The sequence below is a fragment of the Lutra lutra genome, chromosome 13 (assembly GCF_902655055.1).
Source record: "Lutra lutra chromosome 13, mLutLut1.2, whole genome shotgun sequence".
NCBI classification, from domain to species: domain Eukaryota; kingdom Metazoa; phylum Chordata; class Mammalia; order Carnivora; family Mustelidae; genus Lutra; species Lutra lutra.
Window position 1 is genome coordinate 95,134,675 of NC_062290.1, and position 21,180 is coordinate 95,155,854.

At 63.6% G+C, this 21,180-nt stretch overlaps 1 protein-coding gene across 1 annotated transcript in view; it reads right to left on the reverse strand.

Moving 5' to 3' along the window:
• Positions 1–21,180, reverse strand: part of EXD3 (exonuclease 3'-5' domain containing 3) — an 83,867-nt gene that overhangs the window by 33,275 nt on the left and 29,412 nt on the right. Inside the window, 19 exon segments of the mRNA XM_047699304.1 lie at positions 1,103–1,348; positions 1,759–1,913; positions 1,916–1,924; positions 2,013–2,084; positions 2,087–2,171; positions 2,583–2,692; positions 2,787–2,933; positions 2,936–2,984; positions 3,399–3,522; positions 3,761–3,927; positions 5,509–5,587; positions 5,817–5,855; positions 5,960–6,034; positions 6,955–7,123; positions 10,607–10,707; positions 14,133–14,272; positions 15,255–15,308; positions 20,483–20,650; positions 20,990–21,163. Of these exon segments, the coding sequence (XP_047555260.1) occupies positions 1,103–1,348; positions 1,759–1,913; positions 1,916–1,924; positions 2,013–2,084; positions 2,087–2,171; positions 2,583–2,692; positions 2,787–2,933; positions 2,936–2,984; positions 3,399–3,522; positions 3,761–3,927; positions 5,509–5,587; positions 5,817–5,855; positions 5,960–6,034; positions 6,955–7,123; positions 10,607–10,707; positions 14,133–14,272; positions 15,255–15,308; positions 20,483–20,650; positions 20,990–21,163 (2,163 nt within the window).

The following is a 21,180-nucleotide window of genomic DNA, read 5'->3' on the forward strand; positions in this document are numbered from 1 at the left end:
AGACAGCCTGTGAGGGGCCAGAGCTGGGGGAGAGCCGGCATCCTGTCGTGAATGTCCGTGGCTGGCCGGGCCGGGCCTGTCCTCCCCCAGCTCTGGCCCCTCCCTCCTGCAGCCTCAGCACCGGGGCGGTGGGGGGTGGGTGCAGCCGGCACAGGGCAGGTCCCCGCTGCTCTCCTGGCTTTGGCCTCTGCATCGGTGGGGGTTGGGCGGCAGAAGTGCCGCCCTCATGGGCTGGCGGCATCAGGGCACCTGGGCCCGGTGCAGATGGGCGAGAGCCATGGCCCCCTTTGCTGCAGGACCCTGGTGGCAGACCAGGCCCACGGCTCTGTGGTCTTGGTGCAGCAACCTGCCATCTGCTGAGCCGGGGGACCCTCTGTCAGACACGTTTGCAAATGCATAAAAGAAACCACATACAAACAATAACCATGACAGGGCAGCTCTGTGTGTCACGCGCAGCAGCATTGCTAGAAGCAGCCCAGGTGACTGTCCCTCGCGCAGGGAGGGCGGGGACACTGCCACGGTCCACTGTGAACGGAGCACTACGGGGCCCCAAAACGGAATGAAGCACAAACACACGCTACAATGACCATGAGCCCCGAAAGCGCGGCGGCGAATGAACGAGGCCAGCCTTCCAGAACGAGCGCCAGCGCGGGCAGAACAGCAACCACGGCCGAGAAAATGTCCTCAGAGCGGCTGTGGCTGGGCAGAAGGCCGGTGGATGGAACACTCAGCTGGGGGACCCGTGTGTGGCTTTGCCCCCACACGCCACATCCCAACCCCAGAATTCTGAGACCCCCCCACCCAGGTTCTCTCCGTGGCCCCGGGGGCTGGTGTCCCCCCAAGCAGGGTCCCACCACGGCTGCGAGCACAGCCCCCTTCTGTGCAGTGTCTCCAGGGGCCACAGGACAAGGGGCAGACGGTGGGGTGCCTGCCCAAAGGAGCAGAGACGGTTCCCGCCGGCAGACCCCAGGGCCGGGCAGCCCTGGACCCAGGGGAGCCCCATCCTCCACCCCGAAAACTTCAGACACGACTGCTGCTCCCAAAGGACAGGAAGACAGAAGGGCCCGGAGCCCCAGGTGGGTGGGCACGAGGCCCCACTCACCTCCGCAGCCCTGCGGTGGTCCTCGCCGGCGCCCAGTGTCAGCACGTCGGCCCCCAGGCATCGCAGGCTCCGGGCCAGCCCATGGAGCATGCTGTCACACACTGCACAGAAGGCCCTGACGGGGACCTCGGGGGCGGCGTCCTGCTTCTCAGCCACAGGCTCCTGCCACAAGGCTTGACTCAGCAGCCCGTGGGCCCCTGACCCCCTCCCTGGTCTTGATGGGGGTGAGAGCTCTGAGGGCCGACCCTGAGAAGAATCGGGGGAGCCGTTGTGCTCAGTGCAGAAAAGAGCAGAACAGACTAACACAATGATGCATGACCACTGCCCCCGGGGCCCCAGCAGGGCTTCCGCACGGGTCTGGGGGGTGGGGGATTTGTGCACAGCACAGCAGGGCAAGGGGCTCAGGGTGCACGCCAGATACTGCCCTGGACCTCAGTGGGAGCAGCTCAGGACTGGGATCCGGAGAGGGCTGGGGACTCCTCCTCCTCCAGGACACTGGCCTGGGGCCCTGCTTCTCTCCGGGTGGAGGGACCCAGGCCCTTTTGGAAGCAGCTGACCGCCCCCACCCCAGGCCTCCTCCCTTGTAAGGACCTCATTCTAAGGACAGTGAGTCTTCCTGAGAACTCGAGGGAAGGGACCTGAGGGGCCACACTCACCGGCCAAGCCAAGGCTGAGGCCTCCTGCAGGCCGGGCGGCTCCCAGGCCTCTGACCTCTCACTGCTTGCTGGCCTCAGGCTCCTGGCCAGGTCCTCAGACAGGCAGAACCGGGCAGGGTCTCTGCACAGAGCCTGGTACACCTCCAGCAGGCATAGGCATCAGCAGCTGGGGGGCACGGGGCAGTCTTAGCCTCCAGCTGGGGGGCGCGGGGCTGTGGGGCAGGGGCGTGTGCGGGAAGGGAGAGGGTGCGCACCTGCGTACACCAGCTGCCCCTCGCTCAGCGGCCGCTGGTCCCAGTGAGAGCTGCGGCACCCGCCCCGAACCCGCCCCGAACCTGCTGCGCCAGGAGGCTGAGGCCCCGCAGCCCCCTGGCCTCACCTCTGCCTAGAGCTGGCTTGTCTCCCACCCGCATCTGCCAAGACAGAGCCTCTCGGGGTGAGGGGCCTGCCCTGGAGGAGGGGTGGCCGCCACTCGCGCCGCCACTGTCGCACAAAGGGACCCTGCCTGGGGGAGGCCCTCAGCCTCGACAGCCACCGCGCACAGAAGGAAGGACACAGACGCCCCGGCAGGCAGGCGCAGGGACTCAGAACCGCGGTGACCCGCCCGCAGGTCAGCTCTGGGGCTAACAGCTTAGTCCCCAAAATGTGCTGAGAACTCCGAGGGGCCCGAAGCAGGGCTGGTTCTGGGGAAAGTGTGGGGACATGTGGTGACACCCACTCCTGGGAGGGCCCTGGTGACCTGGGCAACCGCAAGATGCTCGGAGGCCCGAGTGCTCCACAGACGCCTGTGCTCAGGGCCCCGCCCCCGCCCCTGCCCCGCTGACCTGTCTGTGCACCTGCAGCAGATCTAGACCGCCCCACAGCTGCTCCTCCGCGTGCGCGAGGGCAGGGCAGGAAGCACCCAGGCTCCGAAGTTCCCCTGACATCCCGTAACCTGCGGGGAGGGCGGTCCGTGTGACGGGCACCCAAGGAAGGGGCCCCGGCCTCGCGCCAGCACCCTCCCCTGGGGTGGCAGGAGCTCTGCTTACCCACCTTAGTGACGGAGGGATCCGAGAGCATCTGGGTGTCCAGCCTGGAGAAGGCCTGGGACACCTGCCCTCCCACTGGCCGCAGGTCCACCAGGAACACACGGTCCTTCGCCGCCAGCTGCAGGATGGACGCCTGGGGCCGGCCCCTGTGCCAAACGAGGGTCGCCACTCCAGGTCCACAGCGAGCACCTGGCCGGGCTGTAGAGAGCTGGGATGAGCAGGTGAGGCCCACCCGGGGGCCACAGGCCTGGGGCTGAGGGTACAGCCCCGCTGATGGTGAAGTCAAAGGGAGGCAGTCTGCTGGGGCAGCCTGACCACCCTGTGGGCTCCTATGGGACCGGGGCTGGGCCTGGCCCTTGGCTGCCCCTTGTCCCACACAGAAGGGGACAAAGGACTCCTTCTGGCCTCCTCCGGTGCAGACCAGCCGTGGCACAGGTATGGAGCTGCCCTAAGTGGGGGGCCAGAGCCTAACGGTCGTGGGCTGGCGCTTTAGGCCTGGAGTCTCCCAGATGGTCTGGTATGAGTGCCCGGCTCTACGGGGGCGTTTGGGGGGTGGGATGGAGGGCCTCGTGGTTCATGGTGTGGACAGAGCCCCCAGAGCCAGCCACCCACCTATAGGAGCTCCTCCTCATGCCTGGCTAGGTCCTCCCAGGAGGCCAGGAAATGGATGTCCCCGCTGGCGATGGGCAGCTGGTAGAAATCATCCCTTCGGCTCTCGGAACGCACCTCAGCAGCCCTACAAGAAGCATGGCTGTGGGTCTCTGCACCCGCCCCCCCCCAGCCCAGCCCTTTCCGGCCCAGCTGGCCCAGGGCAGACCTTGGAGAGGTGGGGGGGAGGGCTCTGGGGGCACGTCGGGGGCTGGCAGTGTCCTTCCCCAAACTGCTGACATATGGGCCTCATGGGGCCACTTGCCAAGGGATGGGGGCCCAAGCGCCTGCTCCCCTCACTGGCCTGCCAAGCCTGGGGTGCTTACCGCCCCTGGAGTTTGAGCCGGCGGAGCTCAGCGGCCACCGAGGCTGGCAGCTGCGCCTCAGGCAGCGAGAGGTCCAGGACGCACTGGGCGGCCACGGCCTGGTTGTCGGGAGAGGCCAGCCACCGCAGCAGCTCGTCCTGCAGCCGGTCGTCCTGTCCCACCAGGGCCTGCGAGGCACGCGGGAGGGGCTGTGCAGCCTGGCTCTGCCCTGACAGGGAGTGGACAGTCCCCCAGGTCCTCCCACCCCGCCAGACCTCACAAGTCCCTAAACAGGGGGCTGTGCCCTGAAGGAAGGCCACAGAAGCTCCCACGCCCGTGGCTCTGTGCCAACCCCGCAGTTGAGCGAGGGCCCCCTGCATGGCTGGGTTGAAGGCTCGCCGTCCTGTGTCCACAGCCCAGCCCAATGGCCTCGCCCCATCTGTCCGTCTCTAGGCCCTAGTCCCACACAGTCCTGCCCCCAGACCTGGGACCAGCCCTATCCTTCTAGAACGTTGCCTGGCTCTGCTCCTCTCTGCCCTCGCGTGGTGGGGCCTGCTCCTGAGCCTGGGGCTGCCCTCAGGTCTCCTCGCCTCCGCCCCTGGGCTGGCCAACATTCTCAGGGGAAGGTGGGCCCGTGCGACACTCCTGAATCCACAGTCCAGAGAGTGGACACAGGCGAGCAGCCCTCGGGGTAGCAATGAACATGGGGCCTCACCAGGCTGTGTCTCCCACACCAGTGGCCAGCACAGAAGCAGAGGGACCCAGGCGGCCCCTGGGTGTCCCACCCGTGTCAGCTCAGTCCCGGGATACCCAGGGGCCACCTGCACCACCAGGGCCCCGAAGGAGGGTTTCCGTCCTGGCTGAGTCCCTGGGTCCACAAGGTCAGAGGCTGCTGTAACTCAGGTGGGAGGGGACTGGACCCCGTCCTCCCAGGAGGCCGAGCCTCTCTCCCTCCTGATCTCTGGCCCGAGGAGCCCCAGCTGGCTGACAGGCCGGGCCCCTCCCAGACGACCCTGTTGCCCCAGCAGCCTCAGGCCATCCGCTTCCCAAAGGCTTCGGGTTCCCACGTGGACAATATGCGGAAACCCTCCGCATTCTTCAGGATGTCCGCTGCCCTTCCGGCTGCCTCAGCCTTGGCACCCAGGGGGGACCAGCCTTCCGGGCCTTCCCTGGGGGTCCACGTTCCTCTCCGGTGACTCACCACCCACCCCACACACCCAGCACTCCAGGGCTGGCTCAGGGCTGCCCCCCGCTGGATGCCTGATGCCAGACTATCCCTCGGGGGGGGGGGGTGCCCCCTGCCCACCAAATGGCCCATGGTGCCATGCATGCTGCCCCTGGGACCCCTCACACCCCCACTGCCCTCCAGAGTGGCTTCACCTAGGGCTGGGGACAGCTCTCTGTCCACGACGAGCCAGCTCATGCCTGAGGACGGAAGGCACTAGACCGTCCCGTCCAGGCTGCCGTCCGCGTGGGCTCTAGAGTCCCCATGCCCAGGAGCGGCTTTGCAGTCCAGCCTCCTCTATACCCCCGCAGCCCCCAAGGGGCAGCTGCCTCCTTCTCGGGGCTGGGGCTCAGGGGGCACAGAGCCCTGGACCAGGACAATGCTCAAAGGTGGTCTAGAATATTCCCTTGGTGCCTGTGGTGCCACAGCAAACCTCGTGTCCTCCAACGCCTGGGGCTCTGTCCACTGAGGGCTAAAGGAGGGTCCAGGCCCCCTAGCCGCTCTGGCCCCCCTCACCCGGGTGGAGCCCTCACACGAAGCTGACCCGTCGGGATCTGCCTCTCGGAGCTTCGGAGCAGGGTGGGCGGCCCTGAGGCTCCGTGTCTGGATCCTCGTCCAGGAACCTATGCTGGGAAGGGAGAAGCCCTTTCTCTATACCACCTGCTACCCAACCTGCCAGGGACACCGGGGGACCTGACCCAGCCTGTGGCCAACGGGAAAGCTGTCTGGGCCGCACGTCTGGGCCGCGGCACGCACACGTCAAGTGTGCACCCCACGCCCAGTCTGCACATGTGCACACACGCTCTCGGGGTCCAGGTCCTCACGCAGGTCACCAGCGCCCTCCAGACTCACCTGCACATGCTCAGTCCAGTTCTCCCGAGACCAGCTGCCCTGCAAGAGTGAGGGACAATTCTAGAAGCCGGAGACACTGTCCCACCCGGAGCATGGCCCCCTCCTCCCCACCCCAGAGCGGGCTCTAAGCAGGGCACACGCACCTCCACGAAATGCTCACGGCACAGGTGGCGCAGGGCCGCCAGGCGCTGCTGAGCGACGGCGTGGGGACAACAGCGCTGTGGAAAGACCACAGAGCTCAGGGCAGGACAGGGCCTGCACCCTACGCCCTGCCTTGGGTGGCCGGACTCCCAGCCTCCAACCACTTCCGGGGGCTACTGGAGCCCCTCCCTCCACCCTAGGGACAAGGGAGGGCAGCCCGGTCTCTCCAAGTGCCACTCCACACTCTCCAGGCAGGACCCTTGGGCCGGGGCATTCCCATCCCGTCCTTCTGTGGGAGTGCGAGTCCTCCAGGAAGAGGCCATCTCGCTCACATGCTGACACACCGATGCCTACAAGCCGGCCTCACTCCCAGGAAGGGCACCCCCTGTCCACCCATCCTGCTGTCCAGCCATCCCGCTGTCCAGCCATCCCCCTGTCTACCCATCCCACTGTCCACCCATCCCCATCCACCCATCCCGCTGTCCAGCCATCCCGCTGTCCACCCATCCCGCTGTCCAGCCATCCCGCTGTCCACCCATCCCGCTGTCCAGCCATCCCCTGTCCACCCATCCCGCTGTCCAGCCATCCCGCTGTCCACCCATCCCGCTGTCCACCCATCCCCCTGTCCACCCATCCCGCTGTCCAGCCATCCGGCTGCGGCTCCCTGCTCCTGGGGCTGGCTGTCCTTGAAGCCTGGCAGTGTGGATGGGATGCTGGCCACAGGACAGTTAGGGACCTGGTCTTTTTTTTTTTTTTTTAAGATTTTATTTATTTATTTGACAGAGAGATCACAAGCAGGCAGAGAGGCAGGCAGAGAGAGAGAGGGGGAAGCAGGCTCCCCGCTGAGCAGAGAGCCCGATGCGGGACTTGATCCCAGGACTCGGAGATCATGACCTGAGCCGAAGGCAGCGGCTTAACCCACTGAGCCACCCAGGTGCCCCAGGGACCTGGTCTTCTAAGGACCCTCCACGGGAGTGTCTGCCCCGTGAGCACCCACTTCCAGCACAGGGAGTGCCCTTGTGGTGGGGCCACCGTCCACACACAGCTGGCCAGCCGGTGACTCTGGGGCACTGCTCCTCCTCCTTCCTGCCCGGGACCTGAGGGCTCCAGACCCCAGGAGGCCGCTTGGGAACCTGAGGCCACACTGAGAGCGAGGGGGACGGAGCCTGAGGAAGGGAGGGTCGGATGGGTGAGCAGGCAGGGAACAGGAGCTACGGCCAGGGCACGAGGTAGCCGATGTGCTCTTTGGGCCCCCGCTCAGGCTTGGATCTGCAGACAGAAGCCGGCCTCTCGGATGTTCCACACTTCGAAGCATCACTCTGCCAGTGGGTACTGTGTCCAAAAGTTTCGTGGAGGCAGTACCCCCCCAAGGATGGACCTTGAAGGCAGCCTGGCCAACCGGCCCAGACCCGAGCGCAAACCTTTAAAGGAAAGGCACAGGGGAGGCAGGCCAGCCACTCGGCACGCGCTGAACACCCGGAAATGCGACAAAATTCAAATACAAGCCAGACAGCACGCTGAGGGCTCCCTGGGGGGGCGCCACCTGGGACCCGGGCCTGGGGGGACTGGTGGGGAGCTCGGTCTGGAGAGGCAAGCACTCCCTGGCCTGCCATCTGGGTCTGACGTTGGTGTGTGAGGGACCTGGGGCCAGCGGGGGAGGCCACAGACGGGGCCTGGCAGCACACAGTCATGAAGAACGGGAGACCCAGAAGGGTGGGTGTCCTCCCCACTCCCGAGCAGGGCCCCTGAGCAAGGCACCCCCAGAAAGCACCTGCCACTCCCCTCTTGTCCCACAGCCCGCCAGACTCTGCACACAGGTGGGGCACGTCTCTGTTGTTCAGGGGTGTCTGCACACCAGATCTGCTCCTGCCTTGCACTCAGCTGAGACCTGTGGGGTGGGGTGGACCTCAAGGGGACACACCCTGAACAGAGGGGTGCCAGGCTAAGGCTGGCCCAGCATCCCCAAAGACTCCTCTGGCCCCAAGCCCTGGGCCCACCATAGCCATGACCTGACCCTCAGGTGGGGACCCTGGGGGTCAACAATGGCACCGCAGGGCTGCTGGGAGGATGGACGGCCCCACCCAGAGCATCCTCAGACCTCCACGCAACCTGCCCACCAGCCCTGACTTCCCCGAGCTGCTCCTTCCAGTCCTGAGTCCTGGGTGAGAAGAGCCCCAGGGAGACGGGGACAGCCTCATGGCGGCTACCACCAACTCCGTGAATGATTCCGTGCTGAGAGCCCGTGGGAGCTGCACTGGCAGGCAGCCTGAACTGGGTGCCCACCCATGTTCCCACTGGGGGACGCCAGCAGGGCTCCCCCACCCAGCACCCACAGCTGGTGCGCAGGTGACCTTGGAGGCCCCTGTGCCGGGGGGGTCTCCAGGGGCGGCCACTCCTTCATGTCAACACAGTGCTCTAGTTCTCCAGATGCTGGGGCAGGTGCCCCACACTCCAGACCTCCCAGTTCCCCAGACCCTGACACCCCCAGAGGTCTTTGTTGCTGGGACCCTCCTTGGAGAACCTGAAATGCCGCCCCCCGGTCTCATGCTGTGGCTGAGGGCGGCTCCTTCCCACCACTGCTTCCCCGGGGCTTCCGGGGTCCCTCCGGCTGGCTGGTCCTCCTAGACCTGGCTCATACGCTTCAAAGGTGGGGTCCCCCGGCCACCATCAGCACAGACAGCAGCTCCTGGGTCCTCACTGACCTTGACTGCCCAGCACAGCAGCCCACAGGAGTCCACACACCTTGTTGCTCTCCCCGTGTACCCCCCAACCCCGGTGCCACCAGGTGGGCTGTTTAATCAGAAATCAAAGCCTCTGGGGCGCCTGGGTGGCTCAGTGGGTTAAGCCACTGCCTTCGGCTCAGGTCATGATCCCAGGGACCTGGGATCGAGCCCCGCATCGGGCTCTCTGCTCGGCAGGGAGCCTGCTTCCTCCTCTCTCTCTGCCTGCCTCTCTGCCTGCTTGTGATCTCTCTGTCAAATAAATAAAAATAAAAATCTTTAAAAAAAAAAAAAAAGAAATCAAAGCCTCTAAGCGATGTGCTTCTCTCTGTGCAAAAGCCCCAAAGACTGCCCTCCTTTCTGGAGGTGGACACCTTCATCCAAGGGCCAGAGAACCCATGTAATTTCTCCAGGATGACAGAAACCGGCATGATGACGAGCCTCCGAGGGACACAGAGAAACAGATGCTGACCAGGGCCGGGGCTGGGACGTGGGTACACACCCCAGAACAACGGTGAGCAAGACAGCCAAAGAAAAGCCAAAATCAGAAACGCGTTCAAGCATCAGACAGCCGCACAAAGTGGGACAGCAGATCTGGAAGACGCCATGGGACAGCTTCTAGAGCTGAAGATACAACGATCACAAGGTAAGCGGTGGGCGTGTCTTGTCCTTTGTGGGACGGGGATGAGGAGAGGCTTGGTGCAGTGGGAAAGAGGAGACATCACCCGAGGGGGATGACGAAGAGGACACTAGGGGGTGGGGGAGGAGGTCACACACACATAAGGATCCAGAGAACAGCGGAAGAAAGCAGGAGAAGCCACGTGTGAGATTGTGACTTACAACTTTCCAGAACCGACTGGAGACAGCAAACCCCGGACTCACAAAGCCCGTGAGTACCAGCAAGACAAGGAGGACGCATCTGTAACTAGGCTCCTCTCAGGGAGGCCCAGAGGATCAAAGACAAAGAGATTATCCCAAGTACAGCCAAAGGGGAAAAAAAGAGACAGCTTTCAGAGACAAGAGGGTAGATTTCTTCGTAATAACACATTTCAACCCAAAGGACTGACATCGTACAAGGCATGATCTCTGATCACGGTGAGACCGAGCTCACACCAAGACAAAAAACCAAAACCAAACAAACGAAAACCAAAAAGAAAAATGTCACTTGGCTTGGAAATTAAGAAAATAAAAAAAAGTAAGAAAAACTTATAATAGAAATTAGAAAATATCTTGAGCTGCGCAGTAATAGAAATAACATAAAGGTGGAGTGTGGAGAGTATTTCCGGAGAAAGAAGGCTGACATCTAGCTTGGGGGGCAGGCGAGCAGCGGATGGAACAGGAAGCCGAGGGTGGGTGGCAGCACTCAGCAGACAGCATTCCCTCAAACGGCCGATCAGCTTCCGCACGACAAAGAAATCATCGACAAAATGAAACGGTGACCTACGGCATGGGAGAAAATACTGGCAAACCACATTCCTGATAAGGGGTGGATATTCAAAACCATAAGGAACTCACACAACCTAATAGCAAAAAAAAAAAAAAAAAAAAAAAAAAAAATCCCAAATAGCCCAATTTAAAAGCGGGCAGAGAAACTGAATAGACATTTTCTAAAGAAGACAGTCAGACGGCCAGCCGGTACCTGAAATGGTCCAGGCGTCACTAATGACCAGGGAGATGCAAATCAGAAGGGTTTCCACTGGACAAAAACATGAAATGAGAGGAGGGGGGAGGGGGCAGGGGAAGGGAGAGGGGACCAGCCTCGGCCCCTACTCCCAGGGGTCACTGCAGGTGGCAGAGGGCTGGCAGACTTCTGTCCACTGCCCAGTGCCCAGGGCCCCTAGCGGTGGGCAGGTGACAGGAAGGGGGGTCGGTGGATGGCGGTCAGCCCCGGGATCCCCGGGGGCACCCAGGGCGCGGAGCCCCACTCACCTGGGTCCAGGCCCTGCCGCTCCCGCAGGCTCAGGACCTGCCGACTCAGCACTCTGGGGCTCAGCCTCTCCAGCAGCAGGGGGGTCACCTGCGGGAGCTGCCTGCACGAGAGAGACACAGCTGCTGTCTGGCGGCGCACACGCGCACGGTTGGACACGCAGGTCATTCTCTGAGCCCCGCAGAAAGAGCAGCCTGGCATCGTGTCCCTCCCGCCATGCTCCCGCCACTCACACGTCCATTCTGTCACGTCCAGTATTTGCCTCGGTTTCCAAGTAACGAGCCCGGACGCGAGCTCTCGCTCTCCAGTGTCAGGCCTTCCGCATGGACATCTCGCCACGGAAGGCGCCCCGCCCCCGCCCCCCCATCACCCTCCGCCCCCGCCCCTCCATCACCCCTCCATCACTCTGCCCAAACCCCTTCGCCCCCGCCCCTCCACCATCACCCCTCCATCAACCCTCCGCCGCCATCCCTCCTCCCCGGCCAGCGGCCACGCTCCCACCTAAGTCAGGACAAGCTGTGTTTAGGCCATCACGTGTGGCAGACATGGTCAGCGCAGACCAGACCCTTCTCTTCAGGGTGAGGCTTATCTGGCTCTATCACCTCCTCAGTCTCCAGACCTCAGGCCTGACCAGCCTCACCCTGAGCGCATGAGGAGACGAGCAGCCGGCTTCCTCACCCCGCAGCCCCCGCGCACAGATGAGCTGGAGATGGGGAGGGCAGAGGTCTGCGCTCTGCCTCACGCTGGCTGGACGGTTTGGCTGAGCTCAGATTTTGGGGTTGAACCCACTCTCCCTCTCATGGGGCCGACGATGCTCCCAGAATCCCATGTGATCCCTGCTCTGCCCTGGGTCTGCAGCAGGGGTCCCATCAGCCCTGGCCGCCCCGCACACTGGCTACACGGGACCCAGGCCCCTCGGGAATGAACGCCGTCCTCTCTTACTTTCTGGGGTTCCCCGTATTCAGATGTTGGCCCTTCTTGACAGGATCTCTAATCTTTCATCTTTTCTCTCTGATTTTCATTGTTCATCAATTTTGCACTTTTTGGGAAGACATCATCAAATTTACCCTCCAAAACTTTACTGAGCTTTTCTCTTTGTCGTTGTGCATTTTACTGATGAGAGCTCTGTTCTGTGTTCTGAGCTACCCTGACTGGCACTGAGCCTCAGCCCTGTCCTAGCTATGCCCGAACACACATGGCCCAGGGTCCCCAGGGTCTGGCTGACTGCCAAGCAGTGCGGTGCCTCGGCTCCCCGGCCCTCCTCCGGCTCTGTGCTGGACCCCACGTGCTCCTGGGGGCTGTAGGCTCAGCTTTCCAGCGCAGAGCACCACGGCCTGAACCCCTGCCGCGTGCCCAGACTCACCTGCGGTCACTGCCTCGCTCATTCTCTCAAAACGTCGTCTTCATTGTCCAGCAGACGACAATGCATGTTTGTTTCTCTGCCAGAAGCGCTCTCCACAAACCAGTGTTCGTCAAGGTGTAACCGACCCATCGTGAGCAGCAGGGACCCCAGGTGTCCTCGCACCTGAGGACCCACCACCCACAGCTCAACACGGGGTGCGCAGCCCTGCCCCCTAGCCACGCATCTGACCAGCAGAGACCACGTGTCAGGCCCTGAACTTCCTGCAGATGGTTTCGTGGGGTCTGGGCGCTTGGTCTGGACCATCTCGCACAACATTCCTCCATGACACGTGTGTGACATGTGTGCTCCAGCCGTGGGGCTGTGGACAGTCCTTAGGATCCGTCCGGTGCTTGGGGACCAGGAATAAAGCTGCTGCGAGCACTCCAGTCTCCAGGGACAACGCACCCACGTCTCCTGGCTTCGTTCCAACGGTGGATTTGTGTGGCGGCCCGAGCACACGTTTCGCTGTGGCCGGCTTCCTCGAGTGGCCATGGTGCGCTCACTGTCCCCAGTGCGGCACGGGGGTTCCAGGTCCTCCACGTCCTCCCTAATGTTGGGTTTGCCAGACACTTCCATTTTGGCCACTATGAAGGAGGCTGTTGCATCTTTTGCAAATATTTTCTTCCATTCTACCCTTGTCTTCTCATTTAAAAGATTTATTTATTTATTTGACAGAGAGAGAGAGAGAGCATGAGCACGCAAGCAGGGGGCAGAGGAGGGAGAAGTAGGCTTCCCACTGAGCAGGAAGCCTGACTCGGGGACTCGATCCCAGGACCCTGGGGTCATGATCTGAGCTGAAGGCAGACGCTTAATGACTGAGCCTCCCAGGCGCCCCTTGTCTTCTCAATTTTTTTTTTTTTTTAAAGATTTTATTTATTTATTTGTCATAGAGAGAGAAGCGAGAGTGAGCACAGGCAGACAGAGTGGCAGGCAGAGGCAGAGGGAGAAGCAGGCTCCCTGCCAAGCAAGGAGCCCGATGCGGGACTCGATCCCAGGACGCTGGGATCATGACCTGAGCCGAAGGCAGCTGCCCAACCAACTGAGCCACCCAGGCGTCCCTCAATTTTTTTTTTTAAAGATTTTATTTATTTATTTGACAGAGAGATCACAAGTAGGCAGAGCGGGGGGGGAAGACAGGCACCCCTGTCTTCTCAATTTTTAAAATACTTTATCTGGGGGTGCCTGGGTGGCTCAGTGGGTTAAGCCTCTGCCTTCCGCTTAGGTCATGATCTCAGGGTCCTGGGATCGAGCCCCACATCAGGCTCTCTGCTCAGCGGGGAGCCTGCTTCCCCCTCTCTCTCTGCCTGCCTCTCTGCCTACTTGTGATCTCTGTCTGTCAAATAAATAAATAAAATCTTTAAAAAAAAAACAAAAAAACTTTATCTGTAAGTAACCTCTGCACCCAGCATGGGGCTCGAACCCAACTAAGATCGACAGCCTCGTGCCACACCGACTGAACCAGTCAGGTCCTGCTCTATGTCCCTTCCCAGACACACAGTAACGGTGACGACACACCACACGAGGCAGGCTGGGCTGGGGGCCGCACACGCTGTGTCAGCTTCGTCGTGTGGTGAGTCCCACAGCCCTGTGAGACAGGCGAGCTTCATGCCATTTTAGGGCAGAGGAAATAAACCCGGGAAGTGAAAGGACTTTCTGGGCCCAGGAGGTCCACCCCAGAGCCCAGGGCCTGCATCTCAAGGCGGTGGTCCCAGGGCTGGGTGGCTCGTGGTGCGGGATCAGGCCACCGCTGGCCGAACACGGACGGCGCCCAAGGAGCCTCCATGGTCCTCCAGCCGCAGCCGCCCCCACGCCCTGCCCCCGCGTGACAGCCTCGCCTCACACACACGAAGCTTAAACCCCCATGGGCTCCACGTGTGTCCCAGATGAGACCTGTTAGGTGAAGGGACAGTGTGACTTCCGTGTGTAACACATTGTTCACGCGATGTGGAAGATTATTTCTGTTCATTGAAGGGACCTAACAGGCTCTCGTCTGGCTCCTGCCAGGTGCAGCCTCTGGGTTCCAGAAGCCGGTCTCTGGTTGCCCGAGCTGTGACGTGCAGACCACGCGCGTGGCTTTCCCGAGCGCTTGTCACCCGTGCCCTAACCTGTGCCCCCACGGGGCTCACCTGGCCACAACTCTGATGTCAAAGCCGGGCTGGCACCAGGAGTCCAGGAGGGCCAGCAGCCTCCTCTGGAGGTCTGGGAAGCCGGCTACGTAGCGCTCTGCGAGGGCCATCCTGTCCTGCAGGAGCAGCGGGGTGCTCATCTGTGAGGGAGCACGTCCTCGGGTCACAGCCTTGCAGGCGCCTGGACCCTCCACCCCCAGTCAAGACCCCAGACTCACCTCCAACCCAGAGCCTCGGAATGGAGAGGACCAGAGGCCCGTCCACGTGCCCTGGCTCCCCTCGGGGTGGGCAGAGGCCCAGCCACATGTCTCCTGGCTCCCAGGGCACGGTGTACTTACCCCAGCCTATACCCTGGGCCTGCACTTCACACATCACACACACCCATACACACACCCACGCACATGGGCCCCATAGCTCCCTGGGGCTCTGTGGTCATCCCCATCTCCATTACAAAGGACTGGAAGCCCCAAGAAGCAAGGGGGATCCCGGGGAAGATCAGCTGTCCCCCTGTCTTCACTGAGCTGTGGGGGAGGCATGAGGGAGACCAACCACGGGCAGCAGTCCCGGTGGCCTGGGAATGCCTCCTCATTGGCACAGGTGGTGGCATGGCTGTGCATGGGGCCCAAAAGGCCCTGAGATGCCCAAACCCACCAGGAAGCTCTGAGGAAGCCCCTGGCGGGGACACTGGGCGTTGGGACATTCAGGCCATTTCTACCGCAGGCCAGGCCTCAACAAAGCCCCCTCCCAGTGGTCCCAACAGTAGACCCTTCCTCAGCAACTCTCCTCTCCATGTGACCACACAGGTCAGGCTGCCTGGAGCCCAGACTCTACAGGGACCATCTGCTAGGTCGGGACCTCAGGGTGGTCCTCATGGGGAGCCCCATTCCTGAGAGCCCCTCTGGCCATGGCTCCGGAGTCCCACCTAAGTCCAGCGACTGCCCTCCAGGGCCCCGCCCCCATGGGCCTTCCTTGCAGGGTCAGGTGCTCCCAGGGGACCCCCCCCACAGCAGGAGCAGAGGTCAGGGCTCAGTGGTAGGAGAACTCTTCCCCCCAGTCATGGTTCTGGAGACTCAGGCTTTATCTGAGCTGGAACCCAAATGAAACCGTGAAAAGGACCCTTACCTTTTCAACACCAAGTAGTGGCTGCAGCATCAGCTTCAGGCCCAGCAGAGCAGCCTGGAGGTCACAAACGGAGCAGGTCACGCCAGGCTTGGTGGGGAGCGGGCAGCACCGTGGTGGGGCCCTCCCATCCTTCCACACCTCCCAGTCACGGCAGGCACAGGCCCAAGGGCCTGGAATCCAGAAGCCTCCCAGCAGACAAGCCAGGCTCCAGGAGGGGGGCAGGTGGGAAAGACCCGGCCGGGGGGGCCTGCCAGGCTGGGGTGTGGCCCAGATGGGGTGTCAGGTTGGGCACTGGGCCACAGTGGCTCTGCCCAGGGGGTGTTGCTGAATGGACTGAGGATGCAGAGGGAGGGCGGACAAGAGGCAGGAGCTCTGTCACACCCCCAGACACCAGCGCACTGTGGCTCCCCAACACCTGCTCTCTCCTGCCCCTTGCCTCCCAGGAGCGGGCCTTCTACCTGCAGGCGCCTGGCACGGACAGTCACGGTGCCCCAGCCCGGAGCCAGAGCTGTCCCCCTGAGGGCCTGAGGTACAGGGCCCTCCGAGCACTTTCCGCAAGGCCTGCTCTGCGTGTAACCCCAAACCACGAATGACTGCACAGCTGTCTGTCTAAGCGGGCTGGCCCACAGGGGAGAGGTTGGAGTAGGACATGGTGTGGTCCGTGTGTGTTGGGGGGACGCACAGAGCTGTCCCTCAGGTGCACAGAGGAAGAGGCTCTGGCCCTAGCTGCGTCCTGGTGAGGCAGGGAGCACAGCGGCCCCAGGAACGGGATGTGGGTGCTGAGCCCTGAGCCGCGGGGCCTTGCTCATACTCGGCACAGAGAGCGCCGGGGCCCTGAGTGCCCGCACGTAGTGCAGGCCCGGCTACTATTAATAATTTCCATACATCGTGCTCCCATTATGAGCAAAAATAACCAGCAGAGGGCCGGGCGCCCCGCCCCACACAGCTCACACAAAGGACCAAAATAGCGGCCTGGGAAAGGCTCGCTCCGGCCTCCGGCCCCAGACCGTGCAGGGTGGGGCGCAGGGCCAGGGGCCTTTCCCTGTGTGGAGCTGACCCAGCGCCTCCACAGCCTGGCTGTGGTCCAGGGCTCGGAGGCCTCCAGGCCCCTGGGGGCCCAGGGGTGGGTGTGGGGGCGCCGGACGGGGGGCGGGACCGGGGGAGGATGCAGAGGGGTGGGGCCAGGGCTGGAGGAGGGGGAACCACATCGCTACTGGATGGGAGACCCCCTGAGAAGCGAAGGGAGCACCCCACCTCTGCATGGCCCCGCATGGCCAGAAACTGGGGTGGTCACAACCCTGCTGCCCGAGTCCGGCTAGCTCCTGGGCTCCTCTGGGGTCAACACCTGAGCTGGGCTTGGACGGGCCAGGCCACTGTCAGGGAAGGGGCTGTGGGAGGGGTACCTGGGGGCTTGGGACCCTCCCACCCTCCAGACCAAGCTGGGGGGGCCAGTGACCCTGGGAGAGATGAAGCAGGAGGAGCCACAAGGCAAGGGGCCAGAGTGAGTAGCAGAGAGGACCCCGGGGGCCTGGCCTCACCCGTCCCTCACTGCCTCTGCTGCGGTGTCAGCCTCTGCCATCCTCTACCTCTGCTCCCCCAAAGACAAGACTTCCTCTGTGCTCTAGACCCCAGCCCTCAGCAGGGCATAGGGGGACCCTTGCCCCCTACCCATCCAACAACCTCTCTGAATCCTGGGGTGGGGCCTAGGTGAATCAGGCTTGGGGTGTGAGGGACTGGCGGCCTGGGTGAAGGGGGGCAGGGCGGGGCCAAGGGAGGTTGGGCACTGCCCTCCACCGAAGCACGGGGAGCTTTGCCATAGATAGCAGCCTGCTGCCCAGTCCCCAGCCTCCCTCTGTCCACGGGGACGGCCTCTCTCTCCAGGAGCCAGTGAAGGGCAGGGCAACCCTCTGCCAATCCCAGCCCTCAGGGTCCCTGTCCGTGGTGCCCACTGGCTTCAGGGCAGGGGGCTCGGGTGGAGGTTCTCAGGCTGTGCTTGGAGCCTAGCCCTACGCACCCCAGGTGGGCGGCTCAGGTCTCATGGGCACACACCCCACCTGGCCACACAGTGCCTCTGTCCTAATGGGGGTCAGTGGGCTCACACGGCCCTTCTCTTCTCCCTCCTTCCTCCACAGCCACCAGCTTCCCATCCGGCCAGCACTCGGGGTGACCTCTCAGCCCGCGTGGGTGCTGCAGGGCACAACCAGCGTGCCCAGAGCCGGGTGACCACCCACATCCTGGGGACAGTTTGGGACACGCCCCCATTCCGCACCTGCAGCCCTTGGGTGGGGCGGGCAGGGTGGCGCAGGACAAGGAAGGGGGCAGCCGGGGTGGGTGCCTGGGGGGACGGCTGACAGCAGAACCCTTGGGCTGGCTTCTGTCTTTGGAGGGGGGTCCATGTAGCTCAGCCACTGTCATCAGGCCCAGCTTAGGATCCATCTCTGGTCATTTTTCTGCTTGAGATTCTGCTATGGGGACAGCAGACCAAGCTGTCCGCTGCCTACTGCCTGGACACACGAGGGCCCCAGCGGGCATGGGAAGGTCACCTGCCGACTCAGGCCCGTGGGACAGGCAGGGAGGGTGGGAGGGGCTCAGGCCCCACAGAAGGAAACTGTGAGGAACTGGCACCTCCCGAGCCTTCCTGGACTTGGCATGGAGGCCACTGAGAAGAGGGACACGGGGCTGCTCAGCAGCTGGGTCAGAGAGAGGCTGTGGACCCCTCTGGCCGGACAGTGCCAGAGCTGCTGCCTTGGGGGAAAATAAGGAAACCCAGAGGGGCCTGGTGGCCAAGGCAGACAGAGTGCTCACGGGCCCCCTGGCTGCCCACTCCGCTGGACAGGAGCACCAGGCAGGTGCCCAGGCAGCCAAGCCCAGACTCTGCAGCCTCAGACCCAGGACGGGCCTGCCTGCCACCTCCACAGCTCAGCTCGGCCTGGAGCCAAGGGGCCTTCCCCGCCCACCCCCACAAAGCAAAGCTATCTTTTTACCTTGATAAGCTGTTTAAAAAATGTAAATAAAATAACTCAGGAGACAAAAGCGGGCATTCATCCTGCCCGGAGCCGGCCGCCGCCCTGGACATGAAATATCGGTGCACATTAAGTCGTGAGTCCCTGCTAATCCGAGCGGACAGGCCTGAATGCGGCCCCTTTCGCTGGGCGCGGCGGTGGGCACTGGAGCGTGCATCGCCTGCCGGGCTGCCCCGCTTGGGGACAATGGCTTTTCTTCGCAGAAGGGGCCTGTGCGGGACAAGAGCCCCCTTTGTGTTGGGATTCCTGCCTTGGAGCGCGAGGGAGGTGCATTCAGCCGGCCCTGGACACTCTTTGAAAGGCTCGGGTGTAACAGAAGACGCTGAAACACTAGCCTGCCTTCTGCCTCCCACATTCTTGCAAGCCCTGCGCCCCTTCAGCCTGCGGAGAATGGCCCTGCGCCCCAGGAGCGGAGCCCCTGCCACACTGTCCCTGGCGTGGTCATCTTGGTTTCTCAGCGCCCTTCACCCGCCTCGAGACAAGAGCCTGGGCCGGGGCACGACAGCTCCCAACACACGGCCCAGCCTCCAAGGACCGAGCACTGGCGGTCCAGGTGAGGCCAACCTCGCCATGAGCCTCCTGGCAGGGACTGCCCCTCAGGGAAGAAGATCCCTGTGGGGTGGGCCCGGGATCCTGCCTCAGGGCCCACTGAAGCCCGAGCCACCACAGGTACGGGGAGCAGTGTCCGTGAGCAGCGCTGTCCCCGAATCAGGCTCGACTTTGGGCCCGATGGGGCAGTGGGTAGAGGTGAGTCGGGAGCGAGCCTCTGGATACCCCGGAGCACAAGACGTGGGACTCGGGGAGAGCGTGCCCCTGAGCGGGCGCCCCAGGACCTTCAGCCACCTACCTCCCCAGGGGATGGCCTTCACATCTCAGGGCACAGAGATGCCACGGGGACCCCTGGGCCTGCAGCAACCGCTCACAGCCGCCCCTCCCTCCACACCGCAGAGCCCTGCTCCCCGGCCTCATGCAGACCCGAGCCACTCGCGGCGCTCCTGGCCCGCCTCCAAGACCTCCAGAGCCCCACCGGCGCCATGAGGCTCCTGAACCCACATCCCCACATCCGCCCTTGCTAGGCCTTCCCAGGACAGAAGAGCCGAATGACCCGACCCGGCACAGCCCACGTCCAGGAGCACCGCATGTTCTGCAGGACTCTGCCGTCATGACCCGTAACCCGTGCCCCACACCGAACTTCCGCAGACACACACGGGCACCAGGCCGGGCCGGTCCCGGGGATCCCTGGTACAGTGAGGATGGGGCTCCGGCCAGCCTCGTCCAGCAAGGAGCCGACAGGACCCTCCAAGTGTCCGACCCTCACAGGGGCGCCCCCACTGGTCGGATCTGACCCAAGTGAGCCTCCACACAGCAGGAGTTGGGCCATCCCAGGTGGGGGGAGGGCCTCTTGAAGGGTCCAGGGAGGTGGCAGGCCCAGCGGGCAGGGCCATTGAGGGGCTGTTCCTGTGGCCAGACCCTGCTGTGAGAACAGCAGCAAAGCAGCCAGTCCCCAGGCCTGGTGCGGTTGTGGGCCCCCCACAAGGACACAAAGGGACGGTTCTGTCTTCAGCCAGCAGCAGCTGGAAGTAGCTGGGCCCAGAGGGAACCGGGCTGCTCGCCCCCAGGCCACGACAACACAGAGGCTAAGTGACTTTGCTAGTGGGTGCGAGGGGGCCTCCAACCCCGTGCGGTCACGTGGGTGCTCCCTGGCCTGGGAGGGCCTGGGCTGGCAGGGGTGGCGAAAGGGGTGGGGACTGTGTGCAGAGGGACCCCACACCCTTGACCCTCTTAGACCCCACAGGTGTTCCTGGGAAGTGACAAATGAGGCTGGGTGAGTGGCTGGCCCACGGGGCTTCCAGGCCAGAGCCAGGGTGTCCGTGGGCCGCAGACCCCATTTGAGGACCCGGTGGCACCTCAAGAGGAAGGACCCCAGGTGCTGGGGCAGAGAGCCAGGCAGGTGCGGGGGCCGCTCCCGGAATCCTCCAGCTCAGTGCATGTGAGTGTCTCCTAGGGCCCCAACGTCTGGCACAGCCCTGAGCTGAAACCCTCTGCACCAGACCCGAGGCCCCTCAGCCCTGGGCAGCCCCCAACAGTGGAGGGCCCAGAGGAAACCGCCAGGGGGGCCCTGTGAGCCCACTCAGCCTAGCCCTTGCCTGAGCCCACATGCAGGCCCAGTTCCCGGTCCCTGGTCCACGCGGGGCTCACACTCACTTCTTTGAACTTGCCTTCCTGGTGGAGCCAGTGGACGTGAGTCAGCAGGGGACCCCGGTCTGCGTCCTGCAGCTGGAAGATGCTGACCAGCGGCTCCACGAGACTAGAGGGGCTCTCAGCGAGGACTCTGACTGCACGGACCTGCAGCTGCTTCAGCCCCAAGCTGCCCTGGGAGACCAGAGAGCTGCCTTCAGCTGGGGAGCGGGAAGGGCACTGCAGCCAGGGTCACGGGGCCGGACAGACCTGGCTGCGGAGCCCGGCACCTGCAACCCTGGGTCCACAGTGGATGGTCCAGGCAGGCCAGGCCTAGAGGCACAGGCGAGGGCTAGGTGTGGTTGTGGGGGGGCCGAGGGTCAAGCCCACGGACGCAGGAGCCCAGTCAATCCCAAGGTGCCAGGCCCTGCCCACCCGGGGTGCTGGAGCTCAGCGGGCTACACAGGCCGGGTCAGGCCGGGAGCCCACGGTGCTGAGAGGGACGTAGCCGGTGGGGCCATGCGCAGGGCTCACCTGGGCCAGCCCTGGGAGCGGCTGTGCGGGCAGCCAGTGCGCCAGCTCCCAGGTGAGCCAGGCCTCCAGGGAGGGGCCCTTCCGACGCCAGCCCCTGCTGCTCTCCAGTATGTCCAGGAGCACCATCCGCGGGTCGGCCAGGGCCGCGAAGCCCCGCCGGGCCTCCTCCCGGAGCTGTGGAGACATGGAAC